The 20,758-nt window shown below is 52.0% G+C and overlaps 7 protein-coding genes across 7 annotated transcripts; 2 read left to right on the forward strand and 5 right to left on the reverse strand.

The window, feature by feature from the left end:
• Positions 1 to 143: 143 nt before the first annotated feature.
• CAOG_07412 (hypothetical protein) lies at positions 144 to 3,333 on the forward strand. The gene is made up of 5 exons (XM_004343221.2): positions 144 to 322; positions 440 to 547; positions 753 to 2,232; positions 2,358 to 2,762; positions 2,871 to 3,333. Exons 1-5 carry the CDS (start codon positions 150 to 152, stop codon positions 3,171 to 3,173), a joined length of 2,469 nt encoding a protein of 822 aa, XP_004343271.1. The 5' UTR covers positions 144 to 149; the 3' UTR covers positions 3,174 to 3,333.
• Positions 3,255 to 6,219, reverse strand: CAOG_09086 (hypothetical protein). Its single transcript, XM_011272517.1, has 8 exons — positions 5,817 to 6,219; positions 5,232 to 5,426; positions 4,952 to 5,089; positions 4,334 to 4,814; positions 4,101 to 4,226; positions 3,900 to 4,032; positions 3,672 to 3,812; positions 3,255 to 3,561 (listed from the first exon to the last, which is right to left on the reverse strand). The coding sequence occupies exons 1-8, from the start codon at positions 6,097 to 6,099 to the stop codon at positions 3,316 to 3,318; spliced, it is 1,743 nt and encodes a 580-aa protein (XP_011270819.1). The 5' UTR covers positions 6,100 to 6,219; the 3' UTR covers positions 3,255 to 3,315.
• CAOG_09087 (hypothetical protein) lies at positions 6,165 to 7,675 on the reverse strand. The gene is made up of 7 exons (XM_011272518.1): positions 7,401 to 7,675; positions 7,189 to 7,292; positions 7,006 to 7,084; positions 6,874 to 6,939; positions 6,695 to 6,799; positions 6,537 to 6,594; positions 6,165 to 6,456 (listed from the first exon to the last, which is right to left on the reverse strand). Exons 1-7 carry the CDS (start codon positions 7,611 to 7,613, stop codon positions 6,290 to 6,292), a joined length of 792 nt encoding a protein of 263 aa, XP_011270820.1. The 5' UTR covers positions 7,614 to 7,675; the 3' UTR covers positions 6,165 to 6,289.
• CAOG_09088 (hypothetical protein) lies at positions 7,638 to 10,913 on the reverse strand. The gene is made up of 5 exons (XM_011272519.1): positions 10,880 to 10,913; positions 8,916 to 9,912; positions 8,457 to 8,828; positions 8,171 to 8,356; positions 7,638 to 8,080 (listed from the first exon to the last, which is right to left on the reverse strand). Exons 2-5 carry the CDS (start codon positions 9,879 to 9,881, stop codon positions 7,754 to 7,756), a joined length of 1,851 nt encoding a protein of 616 aa, XP_011270821.1. The 5' UTR covers positions 9,882 to 9,912; positions 10,880 to 10,913; the 3' UTR covers positions 7,638 to 7,753.
• CAOG_07416 (hypothetical protein) lies at positions 10,257 to 12,931 on the forward strand. The gene is made up of 5 exons (XM_004343225.2): positions 10,257 to 10,518; positions 10,936 to 11,123; positions 11,638 to 12,376; positions 12,496 to 12,610; positions 12,699 to 12,931. Exons 1-5 carry the CDS (start codon positions 10,304 to 10,306, stop codon positions 12,750 to 12,752), a joined length of 1,311 nt encoding a protein of 436 aa, XP_004343275.2. The 5' UTR covers positions 10,257 to 10,303; the 3' UTR covers positions 12,753 to 12,931.
• Positions 12,790 to 16,150, reverse strand: CAOG_07417 (hypothetical protein). Its single transcript, XM_004343226.2, has 8 exons — positions 15,917 to 16,150; positions 15,346 to 15,556; positions 15,188 to 15,225; positions 14,835 to 15,111; positions 14,194 to 14,724; positions 13,846 to 14,090; positions 13,352 to 13,774; positions 12,790 to 13,202 (listed from the first exon to the last, which is right to left on the reverse strand). The coding sequence occupies exons 1-8, from the start codon at positions 16,049 to 16,051 to the stop codon at positions 12,996 to 12,998; spliced, it is 2,067 nt and encodes a 688-aa protein (XP_004343276.1). The 5' UTR covers positions 16,052 to 16,150; the 3' UTR covers positions 12,790 to 12,995.
• A 3,815-nt stretch (positions 16,151 to 19,965) lies between these two features.
• Positions 19,966 to 20,600, reverse strand: CAOG_09089 (hypothetical protein; the record flags this gene model as incomplete). The annotated part of the gene is made up of 2 exons (XM_011272520.1): positions 19,966 to 20,079; positions 20,238 to 20,600. 2 exons carry the CDS (start codon positions 20,598 to 20,600, stop codon positions 19,966 to 19,968), a joined length of 477 nt encoding a protein of 158 aa, XP_011270822.1.
• Between the last annotated feature and the right edge of the window lie 158 nt (positions 20,601 to 20,758).

The raw sequence follows: 20,758 nt of genomic DNA on the forward strand, positions 1-20,758 counted from the left end.
TTTGTGGCTGAGCATTGCATTGGAGCTTGTTGGTCGTTCTTGTTCTCGGCTGGTCGTTGATTTCCAAAACGCGACCAGTTGTATTCAACGCATCTATTTGTTTCTTCCATTCAAGATAAAACACACTTCATGCATGTTCAGTCCAACAAATGTCGTCCGAGTCGGTGCTTTCGATCGAAGAGACGAACGCTCAGCGCGCTGCATTGGGATTGAAGCCGCTGAAGCTCAAGGCTGCCAACAATGCCGACGACGCTTCGGCCTCCGACCAGCCTGCCGCGCCTGCCCTCTCTGAAGACGAGCGTCGCGACATTGCCGCATTCAAGTACTGCTGATCTCAAGCGAGGGTCGCGGGGGAGAGAGTGGGGAAGGACGAGATCTCACCGTTTTTTGCGCTTTCGTTTTGGTTTTGTCGTCTTTTTGCTTGACTGTGGAAAACCAGATTCCTCGAAGAACAGGCGCAGATCCAGAAGGAGAAGGACGCCAAGACGCTGGAAGAGCGACTCGCTGCGCACAGGGAAGCGCGTCGCATTGAAGACAGCCTCAAAGCGTAAGTTTCAATGCGCAACGAACGAACGAGCGTCGTTTCAGTCAGTTCAGTTCAGTGACAGTACATTAGGATACAATCCCCCCTTAAAGTGGACGAGTACGAGTCACAAACAACACTCGGATCATTGAACAAGAGGGGCATTGACAAGCTACAATGTTCAAACCTCTTTGCTCACACCCGCTTTGAATGATCGACACTTTGACAGAACAAAGACCCTGGGCGCTGCAGACAAGGAAGGCGACAGTGCGTCATCGTGGGTCACACAAAGCAGGAAGGCGCAAGATGCGCAGCGTAAGGCGGCGGAGGCTCGGCTGCGAGCGTTCGACGAGCTCGATGAGCAAGCATCGACGTCGATTGGCTCAAGCAAACCCAAACCCGCGCAAAAGAAAGCTGCTGCGACGGGTGCGCAAAGCTATGACAGCAGCAATCTCGCAGGTCTCAAAGTCGCCCACGACGTCGAGGACTTTGAAGAAGGCAGCACCGTTCTCGTGTTGCAGGACACGGGCGTGCTCGACGATGACAATGAGGATGTTCTTGAGAATGTCAACATGGCAGACCACGAGCGCGCAAAGCAAAACGCCATTCGTCGGGCAAACAGCAAGCGACCCGGGTACAATCCGCTTGTGGGCGAGGACGGAAACGACAGTGGCCTCGGCGCACCCACAGGCCTTCTATCACACTATGACGAGTGGGAGGAAGAGTTGAAGGGCGATCGCAAACTCAAAAAGCTCACCGTGTTGGATGCGCAAGGCAGTGCCGATACCGCAGAGAAGAAGCTCGAGCAAGAGTTTTTTGCCAAACAGCGCGCCAAAGCAGTGTCGCTGGATTCCGACACTCGCACGAGCGTGTCAGACTTTTACACTCCAGAGGAGATGATTTCGTTCAAGAAGCCCTCGAAAGACAAGAAGCACAAGAAGCGAAGAACGCGCGACAGGACGCAGGACGCAGATGACGACGAGGACGACTCTATTGCCACGCAACAGTCGGCTTCTGGCGTCGTTCGAAGCAAGCGCAAAGCCCCGTCTGGCGAAGACGGAGAGGACGAGGATGACGTGCAGCCCGCAGTGACTGTGCGTCATTTGCTCAACAATTCGCAGGCCATGGACACCTCTTCGAGCGCGAGCGGACCGGATCGAGGATCGCGCAAGCGAGGCCGGCACGACGACGATGAGCATTCCGAGGCGACCATCAGCCTGCCCGAGCCTGGCCAATTCCAAGCGCTAAAACCAGTCACAGACGCAAGCTTTGACTTTGTGGCGGATGACGAAGGCGAGGTCGAGCTGGCGCGAGCCCTCGAGCGCACTCGTCGCTTGAAACAACAAGCGGAAGGGTTTCTGGCTGGTCCTGCTGTGCCAGCTGTGCGTCCTAAATCCGAAGACAGCACGGAAGACAGCGCCGCCAGTGCGGGCGATAGCTCGTTGGTTTTCTCGGCCACGTCAGAATTTGTCAAGAATATTGGTGCACGCGATCTCAAGCCAGATCCCGTACAGACGCAGCCGGCCAAGCCTGCGTCGTTTGTCCCCGCTTTGGTTTCTCAGGCACAGCAACCAGCCGGTGTCACTGCTCCAATGGATATCGTGTCAGTCGGTGTGCCTGCGGCGAATCGCACACGCCGGACAAAGCTCGTCGGCGACGACGAAGCAGAGGCCATGGACACTCAGCCCATCAAGAAGGAAGAGTCAAAGGTGAGAATTGACCTTCGTTTTGAAGCAATCCGTGATGTATTCGAGGTCATTGGAAAATTCGGGCTCACTTGCATGGTTTTTGGTTTGTTATGTTTTGGTTGTTGGTGCCCCCTGCTTGCTTGCAGAGCGACGATAAGAACGATTTCCAAGACTTTTTGACCGAAGAACCTTCTCTTGTCAACGGTGTTGGCGCCGCATTGGCATTCATGGCCCGCCGCGGTATGATTGAAAACGAAAGCAAAGCTCAAGGCGTTGTCGTGGTCGAGACCGATCGTCAACGCGACAAGGGCAAGCAGCGCATGGATCAAGAGGAGGAGCGAAAGATTGAGCTTGAAATCCGACGACAGCGTGAAGCGGAACGCAACCGTGATCGCCGAGATCGTCGGGATGTGCGCGACTCGCGATCCGATCGCGACCGCAACGATCGCCCGCCCGAGCGCGATCGGGAAGCAGATCCTTTCAGTATGCCTGCGCCAGAGTTTACTCTTGATTATGTTGATGAAAATGGCCGCACGATGACCACCAAAGAGGTATGGAAATTGGTTGTTGTTGTTGTTGCTGCTGCTTTGGGCTGCTTGTCTCGGTTTGCTGAATTGTTCCTTTTTTGTTCTCTCTCTTTGCTTTTGAAATGTGCTTAGGCTTTCAACCACCTGTCGTACAAATTCCACGGCATCCAGCCAGGCAAGAACAAGCAGGAAAAGCGCCAACGCAAACTGGAGGAAGAGGTGCTCATCAAACAGATGGCTGCGGGCGACACACCACTTCATACCCGCGAAACGACATACAAGAAGATGCAAGAAGCTGGGCAAGCATTTGTTGTCATTAGCGGTGGCCCGGCCACCCAAAGCTCCAAGGACGCAGCTCGCGCGTCGACTTCTTCTGGCACGGCAACCTCTGGATTGCAGAGCGCGTTTTCGGGTTTTTCGACCACACGCAAGTGACCCCCCTGGACAAGAGACAGTATCACATTGCAGGGGAGCTTGGCAATGCACTTTACAACAACAACAACAACAAAAAAAAAATACCTGTATCGAATGAGAATAACAAAATGTGCACTCGCCAACATAAACCATAAAGTCCAACTCAAATAATTCGGATGCTGTGCAACAGATTGGTTTCTGTCACATTGACTGGCAAGAAATTGCCAACAACACACAGCGGCAGTTCGTACACATCGCGTTTGACAGTGAAGGAGGCCTTGCAAAGAATCTCAGTGTTGTCAGGTCGCACAAACACTACTGAAGCAATGAATGTTCGAGCAGAGTTGGCCGACAGCAGTGGAATAGATATTTGCATAATGTAGTCGTAAAGCGTGGAGTTGGAGAGGAGCTAGAATAGACACACAAGCCAAACAAGAATGGAAATAGTGAGCCAATTCCAGCCCAGTCCATAGAACGCAGCAATTTTTCTTTTCAAAGAACCCTCCATGCGCAACATACCTTGTAAAAGTTTGACGATACAAGCTCTTTGCCACTTCGTCCGACAAGCTCCGACATGGCTTCATTGGCCAAAGCAACATCTCCTGTGCGACGCCACAAGCACGAGGGTGTTCCAATGTCATCAAAGTACTTTTTGTAAAACTGAATGAACCAAAAAACAAAACCCCCAGTTAGACCAGTCATTCACTCCCCCAACGAATAGCGAAACATGCGCGAAATCCGACTTGCCAGAATCTTGCGATCAAACATTTCTTCAACAAAGACCAGGTCCTTGTACTCGAGCGTGAGAAGAGTCTCGAATATTTGCATGCGAACCGGCTCGAGCAAATCCTCAATGGCTTGGAATTGCTCGGGAGTTAGCCTGCAGAGCATGCACCGCGCAGTGAGCGACAGCAACAGACCACAGAAAGCCAAATAGAGCTTGCATACCGTTCACAAATGTACTTGCGCACAGACGTCAAGCTGTTAAAGTAGTTAAACACCTTGCCAGGATTACGAGCAACAGCGCTCGCACCGGCATCGATGGGAGCTCGAACTGCGAGTTGCGAGTCCACGCTGCAGGGCGACAAAGTACGAGTGAGTGAGAAAAACGAATAGAATCAGTCACCAGAAAGCAAACAGCACGCAGAAATGTAGAATCTGCGCGAACGCGACAAACGCACCGATTGATGCTGGCAATCTGTGCTTTAATGTTGTTGTCCTGAGGAATGGCCGGGTCCAATCCAGCATCGTGCGAAGTGCCCGTTAGCACGCCGCCAAAGAATGGCGAGACACCTGGTTGAAATGGGTCGCGGAATTGCGCAGTGAACGAGCGAGTGGCGCGAACAGAGGAGCCAGACGCAATTTTGGGGCGCGCCTCGCCAGCGGCCGCAGACTGGTTTGCAGAGGCGGCAAGAACCAGGGCAGGGTCTGCACTGCCGAGCAACTCTGTCTTTGGTGTGCTGGCAAAGCCGAGATCTATACTGGCAAACAATTGATCGTGCCCATTGGGATCCATCGGGGCCGCCCCTGCTGCCTGGGTTGGATCTGCCGCCGATGAGAACACGGATGGCGCAGCACTCTCGGATTCGAGCTGCTGTTGGTCAACGAGATCTGCCCGTCCAATCGAGCCAACGGGGACTTCGGGGAACAAGAATTGTGCGGCTGGCGGCCCCCCCCCCCCAAAAAAAAACAAAAGCATAGGAAACAGAGAGAACGAACAAGCAACAGCCAAGTAAGAACAAAACTGGTCGCAGCTGAAAAATGGGAGAAGGAACAACGTTTGGGTTTTTCACACGCACCTTGTTGTGCCTTGATGCTGTTGCGCTGCTCGCCTTGTTGTGAAAAGTGGTCATTGTATTGCGTGTGCTCGAGCTGGAACTCGTCGTCTCGACACAAGTGAGCGATATTCCGTTTGATGCACCGGCTGCACGGTCGCTCTGTTTTCGCACGATCAGAAATCAGAGAGCAGAAAGAGTGAGAGAGCAGAAAACAGCGACAAAATCAAGCCAAAGATGGCTCACATCTATCAACACAGGCACATATACGATGCAATACAATGCAACACATGCATGTGCTTACCATCGTCACACATAACCTTTGACTTGTGGCAGTACATGCAGGCCCTGTTGACCCTGCGGCGCTTGCGTGGCCCCGTGGCCGCCGTCCCGTCCGCCCCGCTCCCAGCAGCGCCATCTGCGGGTCGTCCCGACACTCCCGGCGACTGCATTGACGAGCGCGCCGCGGCGTTCGCAGCAGCCAAGTCGTCGAACGGACCTGGAACAAGAAAGAAGTCAACGAGGTCAACGAGGTCAACGAGGTCAGCCATCAGAGGTCAGCCAAAGCAGCACAAAACGAACATTTGCATTGCATTTTGAAAAAACGCTCAAAAGTCAATGAAAAAGTCAATGAAAAAGTCAATGAAAAAAACAGTCAATGAAAAAAGTCAATGGAAAAAGTCAATGAAAAAAAAAAAAAAAAAAAAAAAAAAAGCGCCAAAAAGCAAAAAGCAATAAAAAAACCTGGCTTTTTTTTTTTTTTTTTTTTTTCGTATTTTTCCGCTGTAATACAAAACAAAAAAAACAGCAGCGTTTTTCGTTCAATGAACAAACCAACAAAAAACGACTCTCTTTTGTTTGTTTGTGAATTGTTTGTTTGTTTGTTTACCTGATGACGATGATGACGAAGCAGAGTGAGAAGCGGAAGCGGCTGCGGCTGCTGCTGCGGCTGCTGCGACGGCGGAGGAAAGCACGGGCGGCGTTTGACTGCTGCTGGTGCTGGTGCTGCTGCTGGCTGCCTGCTGCTGCTGCTGCTGTTGGTGGTGGTGGAGCTGATGGAGGTGCTGGAGCTGCGGATGGAGCGCGTACGGCTGCTGCTGCTGCTGTGAAGGGTGCTGGGGAGGCGACTGGCCGTCGACAGACAGTGAAGGCGGATGGCCGAAATACGCCATTCAGAACACAGAAGAGAAGAGACTGAGCGGGGAAAAAAAAAAGAAAGAATAATAACAACTGAGAACAAAGAAGAAGGTGTGGATCACAATACTAAGAAACAAGGTGGATTAGAAACGGAGACGAGCAAATGTTCTTGTAACTAAATATCAACCACTTTGGAAACGAGGGGAACGCTGCGTGACTCGAGCATCAGTCATCAAGAGCCAGCAAATCTTCTTCAATATGCTCAAGCCAGGCGGCCGCAACAAATGCAGTAGGACCGCCACCATGCTTCAACGCGTGGAGCAGCGGCAGGGCCTCATTCAACGCATCCATTTCGAGCATTGTTCGCTCCTCTTCTGGTGTCGTATACCACTCTGAATGTACAAAGGGTTTCAGCAATAGTTAGACAAGCGCGATGGTTTGGCGATAGTTCGATTGTCACGAAGGCACTCACTTCTTAGCAGATGCAAGCCCAATACACACCGAATCCGCTCCAACGCATCCGATCGAATCTGAAGCAACGAACAACCAAAGCAGAGGCCAAAATCATGAGAATCAACAATCTGGAGTCAGCGGAAAAACAACCCACAAAGAGGTTTTCCATAAACCTACTTTTGAAGCCTTTCGCAACATGGAGAGAGCCCGTGCTTCGTCTGGCGGTTGCGCGGATTCAGCAAGCAACTTTACAGCCACATGATACATGGCTTGCGGCAGATTCTGGCCAAAATCCAAATGAAACGGAGATGAACAAAAGCCAACACCAAAAGAATTAACCAAGGCTTGACCCATACCCTATCAGCTGCAGCCTGAATCATAGAATACCCTAACTCATAGTCTACCGGAATGTTATATCGACCCTGCACAGCAATCTCGGTGAGTCCAACGAAACAAACCTCCATGTCAGTCTCGCTCGGAATTCTTACTTCAAGATGGCTGCATCCAAGCAGATAAAGCGACAATGCATGTCCGAGATCAGCCGATGCTTTTAACAATTGATATCCACTGTTCCACAGACCAAACACAAAAACCAGCATTTCAAACATGGCAGATGAGTGAGTTTACATTACACATTGACTGAACTGAGAATGGTCTCGCAAAATCCTCACCGGAACAGCGACTCTCGCGACTCAACCTTGAACATGTCGAGTGCTAGAATGTGCAGTGCGTCTGTATGGCCATGCGCGGCGGCCGTCTCGAGCAGCGGGGCAGCCTGCACGTTGTACGTTGGCACCCAATGCAAACTCAGTCAACCGAACAACGACCGACACGAACGTTGGACATTTGTACGAGTCCAAGCTCAAAAAGCATTGACAGTTACATGAGACGCATCGAGCAGCCGTCGAGCGGTGATGTACTCGGTGAATGCAGCACGCGAGATGGTCTGGTTGGACACTGGAGGCGTCGTGGCCGATCCCGAGGCCGCTCGTCGCGTGGATACACTCCCAGAGCTATAGAGTAGTGCAATCGGTGCACGCACAGCCCTAGAAAGTAAAACCGGCGCGCGTAGAAGCGAAAGACCGCGAAAACTCATTGTCAAAACTGTTAACAAAAAAAAGGGACTGACTTCGATTCGAACTGAAACGAACGGTATTGTCATACAACCCACGTAACGACCATAACAACACTGCGGCAACAATAACAACACAACAACAGCACCAACAGCAACAACCCTCATTGCGTATCCATTGCGGTTGCGGCGGTCGGGCCATCCGCGCTTTCGTCTAATCCGTCGCCTTCCGGCGCATCGTCATCGTCGGGTGCACCGTCGGTCGTTGGATTGGCCTCGGCCTTGGCACGATACGCAGCAATAGCCTCCTTGCTGAGCGGATGGATGTGTCGCTCGATTTCCCGCGTCATCTTGAACATTTGCACGCGCGGCTTGCCGATAATTGCTTCCAACTGAGGGTCGCACAAAATGAACTGCTTGTTTGTCGGATCCTGCAAGTTGCGTTCCTTAATGATAACCCACAACTTTTTGATGACTTGCGAGCGCGGCAGCTGGAATGCAAGTCGAAAAAGAAACGTCAGCAAAGCAAAACATTTCAAAAATGTCCATCAACAACAATAATTCCCTCCGGTGAATGTTACCTCAGACGCCCCCAGCAATGCAGCCAGCTCGGGCGAAACACCAACGGGTTTTGAAAAGCCACCACCACCGCCGCGGCTTTTGCCTTCTGCTGCCGGTTTCCGAGGCAGTGGCGCTGCAGCGCGTCGTTGACGCCCACCGTTGACTTCGGCTTGCAATTGGCGAGCTAGTTCCTCGTCTGTGAGCGGCTAGATGTGCGTACAAACAAATGAATAAACGAACAAACGAACACGTCAATAAACAACGAAACGAAAAGGGCCTCGTTTGCTCGCAACCAAAATCCCCTACCCGTGTCAGGGCAGCAACCGGTTTGGCAGGCTTGGCTGCAGGAGCACGCTTGGGAGAAGCGGACTTTGCTGCTGGGGCTTTGGGTTTGGGTTTGGGCGCCGCTGGCTTTGCTTCAGCGTCATCATCGTCTTCATCGTCCTCATCATCATTGCTCTCTTCCTCCTTCACGCGGCTTTTTGTCGAAGTGGTCTCGCCGTTCTTGAAAATATGATCGGACAGGACCTTGTTCATCGAAAACATGTGCACACGCGCCGACCCAAAGACTGCCTTCATGGCGTCGTTGCAGCGAATGTAACGCCGGTCGTCGGGGTCTTGCAAGTTCTCTGCCTTGACTATTTCCCAGATTTTTGAAACGACCTTCGGGCGTGCCATCTATCCACGGAAGCAGTAATAGCGAGTGAGTGCCACAAAAGGAGGCCCAGAGAGACAGATACGGATTCAAACGAAATCGATTATTACCTGAGGTGCTCCGACAAGGGCTGCCAGGGCTGGCGAGAGTTCCATATCCTTGTTCGATGCAGCCCAACCTCGTGCACGTTGTGGGGAATCGGCACTGCTTGCACGGGCCTTGGTTGCCGTAGATTTGCGCTTGGCTGCCGGCTTTGACGAAGCAGAGCTCTCGTCGTCGCTGCTGTCCACCGTCTCTGCGCTCTTGTGCCTGCCCGAGCCTTTCGCCCGGCTCTTCTTTGCGGACGACGACGCTGCACGCCTCGATCCACTTCTCGTCGGCGTTCCATCGGCGTCGCTGTCGAGTCGGATTCGCTTGGCGGGCTTTGCATCATCATCATCATCGTCCTCGTTTTGATCCGCTTCGTCCTTGTCCTCGTCTTCACCGCCATCGACGTCGCTTCCGTCGGCCCGACCACGCTGCTCGGACTCTGCATGGCTGCGCTTCTTGGCTGCCTTCTTCTTGCCAGCCTTCGCCGGTGCAGCGATCTCTGAATCTTCGTCCTGGTCTTCCTGGTCTTCCTGGTCGTCCTGGTCTTGCTCGCCGTCGTCGTCATCGTCGTCCTGCGCACCCTCGGCTGGTTCCGCGCTCATGATGATCTCCATGATAATCTGGTCGATGGCGTCCTTCTGGCTGCCGAGCTTGACGCCAAACTGCTGCTCGAGTTGCTTGCGGATTGCGCGCGACGACACGCTGTCCAAGTCCGATGCAGCCAGGATGTCGGCAATCGCAGCACGTAGCGTTGCATCGTCCGGCAGCCCAGCGGCAGCAGCGTCAGCAGCGTCAGCAGCATCGGCGGGCTCGGATTTGGGTTGAGCATCGGCGCCCGGTTTGGTCTCAGCAGCTGCGGAGTGGCTCAACGTCTCAGATTCTGCTGGTTCTGATTTGATAGTGTTCCCAGCGTTCGTTGATGCAGATGCTGGCTGAGCGTCGGATGCGACCGTCGTCGTCGCACTCGGATCCATTGAATCTGCCATTGAATAGCCTTTTTTGTAACGATTTTGGAGACTGAAACGCAAAACCAAAGTGGATCAGATCAGATCAGCTCAGCTCAGATCAGCTCGGTCAGAGTATTCATCTGAGAGCTTGCAGCTGAGGGATGGGAGTTCTAAGGAAACGGGAATGCTCGACCACTGGAGCAAATCGCCAATCTCCACCTGCTGACAGAGATCAGTCGATCACAGCGTGTCGCGTTAGACTGCTTGTTGACAATAAGGCCACCACTGTCTTTACTTGTCGGATCTCTCCCCCTTTGACTGAGACACAGGAGCTCACACACAAACGCCGTTTCAATTTCAAGCTTGATCCATTCAATCTCAATCTCAATCTTGATCCATTCATTCAGTCTTTCCTTTTTATTTTCTTATCTCTCTTTTTCTTTCTCTCTCTTTTGTATTTGATGACGATGACGAGGATGCTGCTCGCTCTCGTTGCGCTCGCTGCCGTTGCCATTGTCGCAGCACCCTCCTCCGTCAACGCCCTTCCCCAGCAGCTCTCCGCCGCCGCCGCCGCCGCCACTCCGTCCGTCAATGTCTGCAAGTTTGCTGACTGGGAGACGGGCCTCCAGGTCGATCTCTCTGCGCTGCGTGCGGCCGTCGCGTTCAACAACGCAAAGTCAGTTGTGTTTTTTTTCCCCTTCTCGCCTCTCTCTCTCTTTCTCCCCCCTTTTTTCACCGCCTTCCGCCGTCGCCACGCTCGCCGCGTCTTCGCCATTCGCTTCCTCGCATCGCATTCGACAACTTTCGTTTTCACTGCAATTTTGACTCGATTCTTGCATTATTTTTTTGTTTTTTATTATTTTTTTTTTATTTTTTTTGCGAGTCATGTGCGTTAATGGGGAAAAAATTTGGCTGACTTGATTCACTGGAGAGTAGCCAGCCATGCCTACCCTTTTCTAATGCCACTTGGTGAACATTTCGTATCGCTTGGTTTCGGTTTCATTCTCTTTTCCCCTTCAGCGCTCATGGTGGCTCACCTGTCTTTCTCTCCCCCATCAAATTCTGTCTCTTTTGTTTTTGGTTTCGTTGTCAGGAACTGGAAGTACTCGACCAAGGACGCGTCCGGCACAACCTCGTACTACCTCAACGTCTGCGACCAGCTCGTCACTGCAGACCCCGAGCTCCCCGTCGAGTGCGCAAACAGCTATGCCTGCCAGAGTGCAAGCAACCACAAGAACTTTTCTGCTGGCACGCAGATCTACAACAGCGGCATCTACGTTGGTGAGTTTCATTCTGCCACAGTTGCACATACACACACCCACACACGCGCACTGTGGAAAAAGCAACGACAAACAACGGGCCGAAAAGTGCGCACAAGGGTCCACACACTCGTATTCACTACGACGAGTATCAGTGTGGATGTGGCGGGGGGTGAGCACGGCCACGTGAGGGTTTCGCTTTGAAGCGGCAATGCTGTCAGCACTTTTTGGATTGTCACTCAGCACGACCGACGAGGATGGTGAGCGTGGCCATGCGTGATTGTTTCCTATTGCTCTAAGTGGAGCGAAAAATTGTGGGCAGTCTGGTGGGTTTGATACGCTGTCGTTGAGAGTCATTGCAACCACTGGCTGGGAAGTTGTCGGTTTTGATCTTTTTTTTTTTTTTTTTTTTTGTTTGTTTGTCTGTTTTGTGTCTTCCTCAAAAAAAAAAGAAAAAAAAAGAAAAAAAAGAACTTGCTCTCAACCTCCCCCCCTTTGCCTGCTTTGCTTCACTTGTTCCTGACACCGCACAACAGAAAACATTGACTCGGGCATCATCATGATGAAGACGATTGGCGGCACGGCGTGCAGCTCTGGTGCTCGCAGCACCATCATCTCCTTCATTTGCGACCCCCGCGCGCACTCCCTCGATGGCCCCGAGGACGTTGACGAAGACGACCACTGCGTGTACGAGGTCGACTGGCCCACCAAGCATGCCTGCACACAGCTCCCTTCGCCCGCCACCAGCACCGGGTACCACCTCTCGATCGACAGCACCAACGGCGAAACGTTTGACTTTTCCAAGCTTCGCAAGCTGGTCGGCAACTGGGTGGTCAACATGCCCAACGGCACGTTCGTGCTGAACGTTGGCCAGCCCATCAACGGCCTTGACTTCCAGCCCTCCATCTCCCAGTGCTCCCCAACCTCCGGCGCCTGCCACCTGTGGTCGGACACGGACCCCAACCTTGGCGTTCTTGATGTCAACTCGCGCTCGCTCGGTATCTCGTCGACCGGCCGCATCTACTTTGATGCCAACGGCAAGCTGAACTACAACATGACCGGTGGATCCGTGTACTCGTCCGACCCCAAGTGCAAGGGCATTGCTCGCTCGATCAACATTCGCTTTGAGTGCTCGTCGCAAATCAACCGCCCTCAGTTCCTCGACGAATCCAACTGCGGTTACCACTTCCTCTGGGCTTCGATTGTTGCTTGCCCCGTTGTGGAAGGCGAGGGCTCGGATTCGAGCTTGAGCGGCTTTGCGATCTTTGTCATCATGTAAGTGTTGATGATGAAGTGGCTGCTGCACACACTCTGTGAATCTGTTGTTTGCACTGTGGCTCTCACTTTTCATGTTTTTTTATTTATTTATTTTTTTCCCGTTCTGCCATTGCCAGTTTCCTTGTGCTTGTGTTTACTTACTGCTTTGGTGGCTGCTGCTACAAGCGCCACAAGCTGGATGCCAAGGGCTGGGAGCAAATTCCCAACTACGATTTGTGGTCAAAGTGCTGCGTAAGAAATCCATTTCCATTTCAACGCTGAACGTTCGTTCTATTTGTCACTCACCGCACTTCTTCCTGTTCTTGTTGTTTCACTACAGTCCATCTGCGACACTCGCCGCAATGTTATGGAGCGCACCCGCACTGGTCGATAAATCCGAGTGCTTTTGTGGTCTCAGATTTGATGCTCGGTTTTTTTATTTTGTGTGTTTTTATTTTTTCACTTCCCCTCTCAACTTGTCAAAACATCTAACTGTTGAGTAGCACCAATTCTCTTTCATTCTACCACAACAACGGAAGCAACATTCATCAGCATCCACAACCGTCACAAAACCATGTACATTCCAACTTTGATTAGCATTAACATTTGTCCACTTGCGCTAGCTCCCCTCTTTTGTTTAGCGCGCCACCATCAGGTCAGCCATGTCCAGCTGCGAGTCGATGGCCAGATTCTTCTCGTTGGCCAGGTGCAATAGGCAAACAAAACAGATTGCCACAGAGAGACCGCTGCTGCTGTTTGCTTGCTGTTGCAACGTCTGCGTCTTGAGCTGCTGTTGGTACGGAGCCGCGAGCTCACCAAATAGGCTTGAGAAGGACTGCACAGGCTATTAGCGGTGGGAATCAGGGTGTCAGCGATTCAAAAAAAAAAAAAAAAAAAAAACAACAACAAAAAAAAAAAAAAAAAAAAAACACAAGTCAGCGTCAATTTTCCGCAAACACAACCCGCAAACGAACAATCTCCGCAGAACTTTACCATTTCGTCAGACTCCTGGGTTTTGGTGGGCTTGTCAACAACATGTGCCTCTTTCTCGAGGCGTGACCACATGGTCTCTTTCAGGCGTCTTACGTCCACGCGCTTGGCTGCCTTGGCGTAGCTGATGGAAATCTTCTCGACGCGGCGGGGCTGATCAATCAAACCTTCTCCTGCAATAAATGTCTCGTCTGCGGTCATGGATGTGTTGAACAGGCCAAACGTCGTGTTGTTGGTCACATTGCCTGCGCTGCTGTTGAGCATGTGCCCGTCGTCTTTGGCGTCGTCATACGATGGACCATCATCACCGTAGTAGTCATCGTCGTCGTCGTTGTCGTGATGCTGGTCGTAGTCATTCTCATGGACCTGATCGTCATTTGTCGGCACATTGCTTGCTGCAGACTTTGCGGCAGCGTTCCACTTGACCTACACATTCAATCAGTGAGCCACCACACACATTCACCAGGCCTCGTTGCTGCATGTTTCATTTTGCTTACGAGCACAGTGGGCTTCAGGAACAGCCGTGACAACTTGTCCACGGTGTAGTGGACGTCGTCGGGCAGCGTGGTGGCAGCCGTGGTCAACTTGTCCACAGTCGGCTTGGACAGAGTGGTTGCAGCGCGGCTCTTCCCAAGTGCAACTGCCCAATCGACCTTTTTGGTGCTCGAAAAATCAATCAAGAATGCTTCCTTGCGCGACTTTTTCTTTTTGCTCGAGTCCGAAGCAATCGAAGCAGCGTCGTCTGTACAGGACATTTGCCAGCGTGAGAGTCAGTTCCCAATTGTCGAATGTAAATGGAGGGATGCATCATTGTAGTTTGGTTTGCATCGACATAGAGAACTTACCTTTGGGAGTGGTCTTGAGCTTCCAGTGGTTGTTGCCCGTCCAGGATTTGAGCGCAGAAGCATCAAAGTACGAATACTCGTTGTCATTGCCAATGGTCAGCGCAAGCGTTGCGCGAGTATTGGGGCGGCCGGACACACCTGCGCTGGAGACGGACAGTGAATCGCCGTCCGTGCTGTCGGCGCTGACCATGATTGAGCCTGCAGTGCTCGCCGCGTCTGTGCCGTTCATGAACTGATGTGCGGCAAATATCTGGCCGACCTCGCTATAGACATCTTCAGCGTCGCTGAAATTGGTAAAGTCGTCCTCGTCGTTGTCGTAGCCGTCGGCGTATCCGTCATTCCGGTCGTCGTCCGGCATCGGTCGCGTTGGCAAGTCCTCGGCAAGGAAATCCGTGTCACCAGCTCGGTCGGCACCCTGCAACGCATCCAATCCACCAACTGCATCGCCTGGCACCCATCCTCGGAACTCGAATTTGGTGAAGGCCGAGCAAATCTCGCGGCTATCAAAGTCCTTGTCCGCCGCGATGTAGGCTGTGACGAAACGTACAGAGACAAGTACGTAGTTAATCACAAGTGAGTGAGCTTGAATGAAATGAGCGATCTTGCTAAACCAGAGCGCAACAACAAAATGAACAGTTCACCTTTGAGATCGCTAATGTCAATGGTGCTGTTGGGAGAGCGGTTTTCCGTTTCGGTTTCGGCCTCGTCGCCGCGACCATCGACGCAGTCCGAAGAGTCGAAAATCAGCTCGCAGGCATTGCGGACGGAGAGATGGTTGAGCAACAGGCCCTTGGCACCACCTTCGTCAAACGAAGCGGACGTTTTGGTGAACAGCGGATCAACGTCAAACTCCATATCGAAGGTTTTAACATTGAGGGCTGCAGCATTCGTCTCCAGCGTGTTGACACTTCGATGCGCCTGTTGCAGTTCAGTATGGAGTGAGGAAAACAAGTTCCAACGCCAGCTCGCTCAATTTTTTGTTCAAATTTCATACCTTGCGTGCTTTGGTGCCGTCTCCCTCCTCAGTTTCCTCTGTTTTGCAAGCAACAAGCACACAAGGGCAATGAACATTGTGTTTGTGTGGTTTTTTCATTCAAAGGTATGCTTGTAGAGTGATGCAACAAAGACCCGGCCCTTGCAAAAACCACTCACCAGCTGTGGCACTGCTGCGTGTCAGTCCTCCAAGCACCTTGTATGTCTCAGTGTGAATGGAATCCACACGGTACGAGTAAATCTTGATACTTGCATCGAGTGTGCAGCTGGCGGCTTGGAAGTTGGTCATTTCGCCGTCATTCTGAGACTCGAGCACCGCAGTAATGTAGTCGATCAACGGCAATTCCCAACTGTTCTTTTGGGTGATTTTCTGTCAACGAATGAATAGCAAACCAAAAAGACGATCAAAGATGAGTGAGTTTTGCAATTCTGATTTTGCATTGAAAAGCAACAAGCAAAAAAAAAAAAAAAAAAAAAAGTTTCAAATTGAAAAAAAAAAAAAACTGTTTCAAAAAAAAAAAAAACCGTTGTGTTTCAAATAAACCGCCAAAAACCGAGACCGAGTTTTGGGTTTTCTGATTCTTATTCACAAGCGTGCTGACTTTGTTCTTTAGCATGCACTGGTTGCTGCCTTTAATGTCATGGCGGAAGTTATCCGATTGAGCCGCGGAGAGAGGAGAAACGGGCAGAAGCGAAAAGAGACGAAATATCGGCTTGTTGTTCGCTTTACATTTTCAGAGCTCAACTTGATGCAGTTCGAGTAGAGGTCTGCAACCCGGTGCGAGGACATGGACGCGGGCTGCTGAGCCTCTGTTTGCTGCTGCAGTTGCTGCGACTGTTGTGCAGCTGCAACGCGCGAAGCCATTTGTTTTTGCTGGCGAAAGAGTGAACGAAAACGAAAAAAAAAAAAAAAACCGAATGGAAAGGAAAATAAAAGTGAAACGAGAATATAAAAAGACCAAAAGGAGTTAGTTCCACTGCTTCATCATCTCAATTCTCCAGTGTCCACCCAGGTATCTGGTTTCATGAGGTCTGACTGCGGTTGCTTTTCCATAGATCTTCGCGCTTCAATGCCCAAAGGGGTTGACTGGATTGTTTTTTTTTTTGTTTTTTTTTTTGCCAGACCCTGAAAATTTTCGAGGGGCTTCATTCACTGTCGCTCCCCTCTTGACCATACACCTTTTGATACCTGTAGATTGGAAGAAACAAGAAGCGGAAGCGTATGGTTGCGAGGATATCGCAGGGGACACGATCAATTGAATACGTCCGGGTCGGCAACAAGTTCGCCTCCTCTCGACCTGTCCGATGGTCATGCCGTAATTTTGCCATGTATTATTGATAGCCAGAGTATACGATCATGCATTGGTGGAATCTGGGGAGGATTGGCCCCACAGGGATTTGGACCGAGAAGCGACTTGAGGTTTCAATGACCAAATCCAAGGCCACTGTCAAGCTTGTAGTTGCGCCCCACCCCCCTCACCCGGCTTTGGACACGGAAGCCCCTTTTGATAGGTACTAGTACATCTTTGAATTGTCTGAGATATCGAGTTCACCAGGAAACTTGCGGGTATACATTTTGCAATGGGAATTTTTCCCCAGTTCACTGAGGCCACTGTGCACCACCGCCCGCCGCCCTGACCCCATCAGGTTTGTACATGACCTGACAGCACCCCGTGGCTGCATTGGCGAGGACGGGGGACACCTGCATCGTCGTGTACGGATACCCCCTTTTTGCGTGTCGCAGCTGGTGACGAGGTCCCTCAAAACGGCACTGCAGCCCCTTCTACTGTACACCATTGGAATGAGCCGATTTTTTAGATATAGAATCATGTGCGAGACGGCCAGGAGCGAAGCGCTGGAGGCCGCACCAGGTTTCGGGTCCGTCGCGGCCAAGCCGACCGCTCGATCTCGGCCTAGACCGCACCCACCGCCGATATTATGGTCTCTAAAAATCTAGTAGATGGGTCTGGTACCTCCATTGAACGGGCGGGCCTGGGGCAGTGTCCGACTGCTGGATATGGACAGCCGTCCACGAGCCCTCAGGGCGCCGACTAGGACAGCCCGTTAGCGCCACCTCTAGTATAGAAAGTTAGCGCTTGGCATGGTGTATATGAATCCGGGATCGGTCGGGCGGTAGCGCTCGATAGCACGAAGACTGAATCGGCCTTTCGAATTTCGTCCAAAACCTGCTAGCCCCGAGATCGATGCCTTTCACCAGCTCTGTCCGTGTAATCCATACATATTCCGATTGTTCAATGTCTGATGAGTTGAAAACCGTTATGGCGAGTGAGGTGCCGCACGATGCGTCCGACTTGGCTTCGCACTCGTATCCAGCCATGTAGACACCTAGGAGCTTGACCAGCCATATATCAATGTACTCTATACACTCTATAGTATCCGCTCTATATCGCGCGTGGACAGTGATCGTTGGTTTCTAGTTGATGCACCCGACCAAACATTCGACGGGCTTTAACTTGCGATTTCCGAGTCGCATCCATGAAATATTTTACCAGACAACAGTAAATTAGTACTAGAGTCTAAATCATTGATGCGGAATTGCGGTGATATCTGGAGGGTGGATCACGAAGGGTCGGAAATGACCCATTTGGCGGGTGCTCGATCTTTGTCCAGCATCGTCCGATCTCTGATATTGTAACTTTTTCTTGCTTCTCACGTGCATTAGACATCACATCTGCGGAGGGGCGGATGTGGTACTAAATCATGCGGAGTGGGAGGAGGCCAAAGTTTCGGCCAACTCGCAAAACCATGGATCGAGTGTCCGGTCGTTTTACCGGCCGTCCATGCTGCCACCGGTACGTGATAATACTTACCAATAGTGTTAGAGTTGCTTTGCTTTTGTTCCGACCGATTCCACTTGATAGAAGCCGACTTAGCGAATCGTGCAAATGGTCTTCTTGACGCTCCTCGTGTGACCACCACTGCCGTGATACAACAAGTTTCGAGGTTTTAAAAGTGTTGTCAGATAATTTACATTTGAATCATAGCCGTTAGTGGCCATTGGTACTTGCGCTTCTTGTCGTGGGATGAGACTTGCTTTTCGTGACTCGACCGCGGCTTTGGGGTGCATGAACGCCTCAAGATCCCATCCCCATCCATGTTTATCAGTATTTTATCGTTTTCTGTGATTAGTGGGCCTAGTCCATAGCACTGGCTGGTGGCAGAAACTTGACTGCGCTGAATTCCTCTTCGCGCTTGAGTCTGTCTCTTCAAGCTGATCTACCTCAAACAGATCGTGCTTCAGACCAGGTCTATGACATGTAACCGATAGTATCATCAATTCTAGTTACGTGGCTATCCAGGATGAGGCATGAAACCAATGTTGTACCCCTAGAATCATGTTCCTTCGGCGAGCTAGTTTTGCTGAACCAACTCCGTCTGTCTACGCTAGCTAAATCGTCTAAAACCGTACCCATATGGAATAGATAAAATTAAATACATAAATTAAACAATAAAACACAAGAGCAGCGGACTAAACACCCTTCAAGCCTTCGTTACGTGCGGTGTCCAGCAGCGGGCGGCATCAGCGAGCCACTTGAACCGCACATGCTCGGCAATCAGGAGCGACAAGGGAGGTACGGCTTGAGATCTAGAAGGTTGACCAACGTTGGGCGGAGGTGGATCGGTAGGGACCCACGGCCACGGGTTAGACGTGGATGCCTGCAAGTCTTCTGCTGACACGCCGAGCCGTGCAATCCTCTCGGCCATCCACAAGGCGAGCCAACCACAAGTCCAAGGAGGTTCCTCCGTCTGGCCAGGCCCTTGGTGCCCGTAGATAGAACCCGGCTCGGGAACAAAGCTCCATTCAGTCGAGTCCGGCAAGAACGATTTAACAATTTCGACAAGGTCGAGAGCCAGTTTCTTCAGTCCCTCAAAAATGCGGATGGTGAAGGTTTTCCGATGCAGCACAACGAGGAACCAGTGCTGCTCTCGATTCGCTGGAAAGATGACAAGGCCATCTTCCGATGCAGCGACTGTGTCAGACAATGAATCTTTGCACTCCGAGAACCTGATTTCTCGGTTGGAGTGACCTCGCAGTGATCTGTCCATGTCAGCAGTCCCGTTGGCGTTGAAGGTCTGCTGCTTAGGCAATCGATTACCTCATGCTGTGAGTCACCGCTCTCCGCAATCAAGCAACCGCGGTCCAACCTTAACACACACACACACACATCATACCCAAAAGGTGACTTTGACCCCATTTTGCGAGGTAATGTTTGCTTGTTGCAGGCGCCCGAAGCAAAAGTCAAGCGCTTCAGCGGACATCCACTCAGAGCCCTTGTCGACGAATGGCTTCAAGACTTGACTCGCTGGTAGATGTTCGGACGCATCTATCCCAGGCGAATTGAGCTTGATCGGGATCCTCCTGTCATAGAGCTGAAGGAACTCCTGCACAGTTTGCAAGGCCTTCGGGGACAGTTTGGCGGCCGGTTGGGCAGCTGCTGAGATTGAAGCCGTCGACTCTACAGACGAGTTGGGCAGTGGCGGGGATCGAAGCCATCGGCTCGGCGGACAGTTCGGTCGGCGCTTGGGTCGACTCTGCGGACACGTTGTCGGGCGGTTGAGTAGCGGCTGGGATTGTGCGTGAGACCCGCAGGGGTGTGAACTGCAAGGGCTGGCAGGCTCTCATGAGCCAACGGTACGCGAGAATTCTAGGCCTGGGGTGCCATGCGAGCTCAGCTTTGATTGCCTCGGGGGGATCTGTCCACATGCTTGCCCACAGACGCTTCATCAGGATCGGCCTCGGTCGTTGAACAAGTTCGGTTAGGCCTGCGGAGGCTGCTTGTTGAGCAGAGGGGCGGCCAGGAGGAGTCTGCGGCGCTCGTGCAGACCTAGTAGCGCAGTCACGCCTGACTGTATGCGGAGGTTGCACGTGCCCTGCATGCGAAACAGAAGAAGAAGGGCGGTCACAAAGAGCAGAGAGAGGCGTGCGTTCTGCTTGGTCGACCTGCATCGGTTCAGCGGACCCAGAATCGTGGCTGCGACTGCCTGCATGCGGAGCTGGAGCATGTGCCGTATGCGCAGCATGGGGAAACCGATGCATGTGAAGCATGAGCAGGAGCACCAGCAGGACTATGTTGAGCAGGAGCACCAGCAGCAGGGGCTTGAGCAGGTGCTGTCCACTGGACTTTCATTGCAGCAATATTGCGTCGTGTGACGGGGTCCAGGGGCGAGAAAAGCAACGAGAGCTCGGCAGCAGACACGCTCTTGCCGCTGGGGTGCCCAGGCATCTGAAAGCCAAAGTCGCTCTCCACGTCGTCTTCAAGCCTGGCATCAAGCTCCAGTTCTGGGCGCAACACGTTGCGTGCAGTGGGCATCAGCACGACACGGTCATCGTGGTTGTGCTTGACAAGGGACAACTTGATTTGCTTCTTGTCGTCCTGGGGGAGGTTGCACATGTGATGGAAACACGCGTGCGTGGTGCTGAGCGGGGCGACGAGGATCGTGGCCGGCACGAGAAATTTGGCACGACAGGCGTACTCGGACACGGCCTTCCCCCCAAGAAACAATGAAGCGCTGTCAACGCGGTGCAGCAGCTCGACGCACGCCCAGTCCG

Source organism: Capsaspora owczarzaki, assembly GCF_000151315.2.
Source record: "Capsaspora owczarzaki ATCC 30864 unplaced genomic scaffold supercont2.15, whole genome shotgun sequence".
Classification (NCBI taxonomy): Eukaryota; class Filasterea; order Ministeriida; family Capsasporidae; genus Capsaspora; species Capsaspora owczarzaki.

Coding starts and splice junctions, on each gene's coding strand:
- CAOG_09086 (XM_011272517.1), bottom strand. CDS start 6,099: ATGGCGTATTTCGGCCATCCGCCTTCACTGTCTGTCGACGGCCAGTCG. Junction 5,090..5,231: donor AAAGGTTATGTGTGACGATG/GTAAGCACATGC, acceptor GTGCGAAAACAG/AGCGACCGTGCAGCCGGTGC. Junction 4,227..4,333: donor CAGATTGCCAGCATCAATCG/GTGCGTTTGTCG, acceptor GTCGCCCTGCAG/CGTGGACTCGCAACTCGCAG.
- CAOG_07416 (XM_004343225.2), top strand. CDS start 10,304: ATGACGATGACGAGGATGCTGCTCGCTCTCGTTGCGCTCGCTGCCGTT. Junction 10,519..10,935: donor GTCGCGTTCAACAACGCAAA/GTCAGTTGTGTT, acceptor TTTCGTTGTCAG/GAACTGGAAGTACTCGACCA. Junction 12,611..12,698: donor ATTTGTGGTCAAAGTGCTGC/GTAAGAAATCCA, acceptor GTTTCACTACAG/TCCATCTGCGACACTCGCCG.
- CAOG_09087 (XM_011272518.1), bottom strand. CDS start 7,613: ATGAGTTTTCGCGGTCTTTCGCTTCTACGCGCGCCGGTTTTACTTTCT. Junction 6,800..6,873: donor TTCAGGCTGCAGCTGATAGG/GTATGGGTCAAG, acceptor GATTTTGGCCAG/AATCTGCCGCAAGCCATGTA. Junction 6,457..6,536: donor GGGCTTGCATCTGCTAAGAA/GTGAGTGCCTTC, acceptor TTGTACATTCAG/AGTGGTATACGACACCAGAA.
- CAOG_07412 (XM_004343221.2), top strand. CDS start 150: ATGTCGTCCGAGTCGGTGCTTTCGATCGAAGAGACGAACGCTCAGCGC. Junction 323..439: donor CGCGACATTGCCGCATTCAA/GTACTGCTGATC, acceptor GTGGAAAACCAG/ATTCCTCGAAGAACAGGCGC. Junction 2,233..2,357: donor TCAAGAAGGAAGAGTCAAAG/GTGAGAATTGAC, acceptor GCTTGCTTGCAG/AGCGACGATAAGAACGATTT.
- CAOG_09088 (XM_011272519.1), bottom strand. CDS start 9,881: ATGGCAGATTCAATGGATCCGAGTGCGACGACGACGGTCGCATCCGAC. Junction 8,829..8,915: donor CCCTTGTCGGAGCACCTCAG/GTAATAATCGAT, acceptor TTCCGTGGATAG/ATGGCACGCCCGAAGGTCGT. Junction 8,357..8,456: donor CGGTTGCTGCCCTGACACGG/GTAGGGGATTTT, acceptor ACGCACATCTAG/CCGCTCACAGACGAGGAACT.
- CAOG_07417 (XM_004343226.2), bottom strand. CDS start 16,051: ATGGCTTCGCGCGTTGCAGCTGCACAACAGTCGCAGCAACTGCAGCAG. Junction 15,557..15,916: donor TCAAGTTGAGCTCTGAAAAT/GTAAAGCGAACA, acceptor ATTCGTTGACAG/AAAATCACCCAAAAGAACAG. Junction 13,775..13,845: donor TCCTGAAGCCCACTGTGCTC/GTAAGCAAAATG, acceptor TTGAATGTGTAG/GTCAAGTGGAACGCTGCCGC.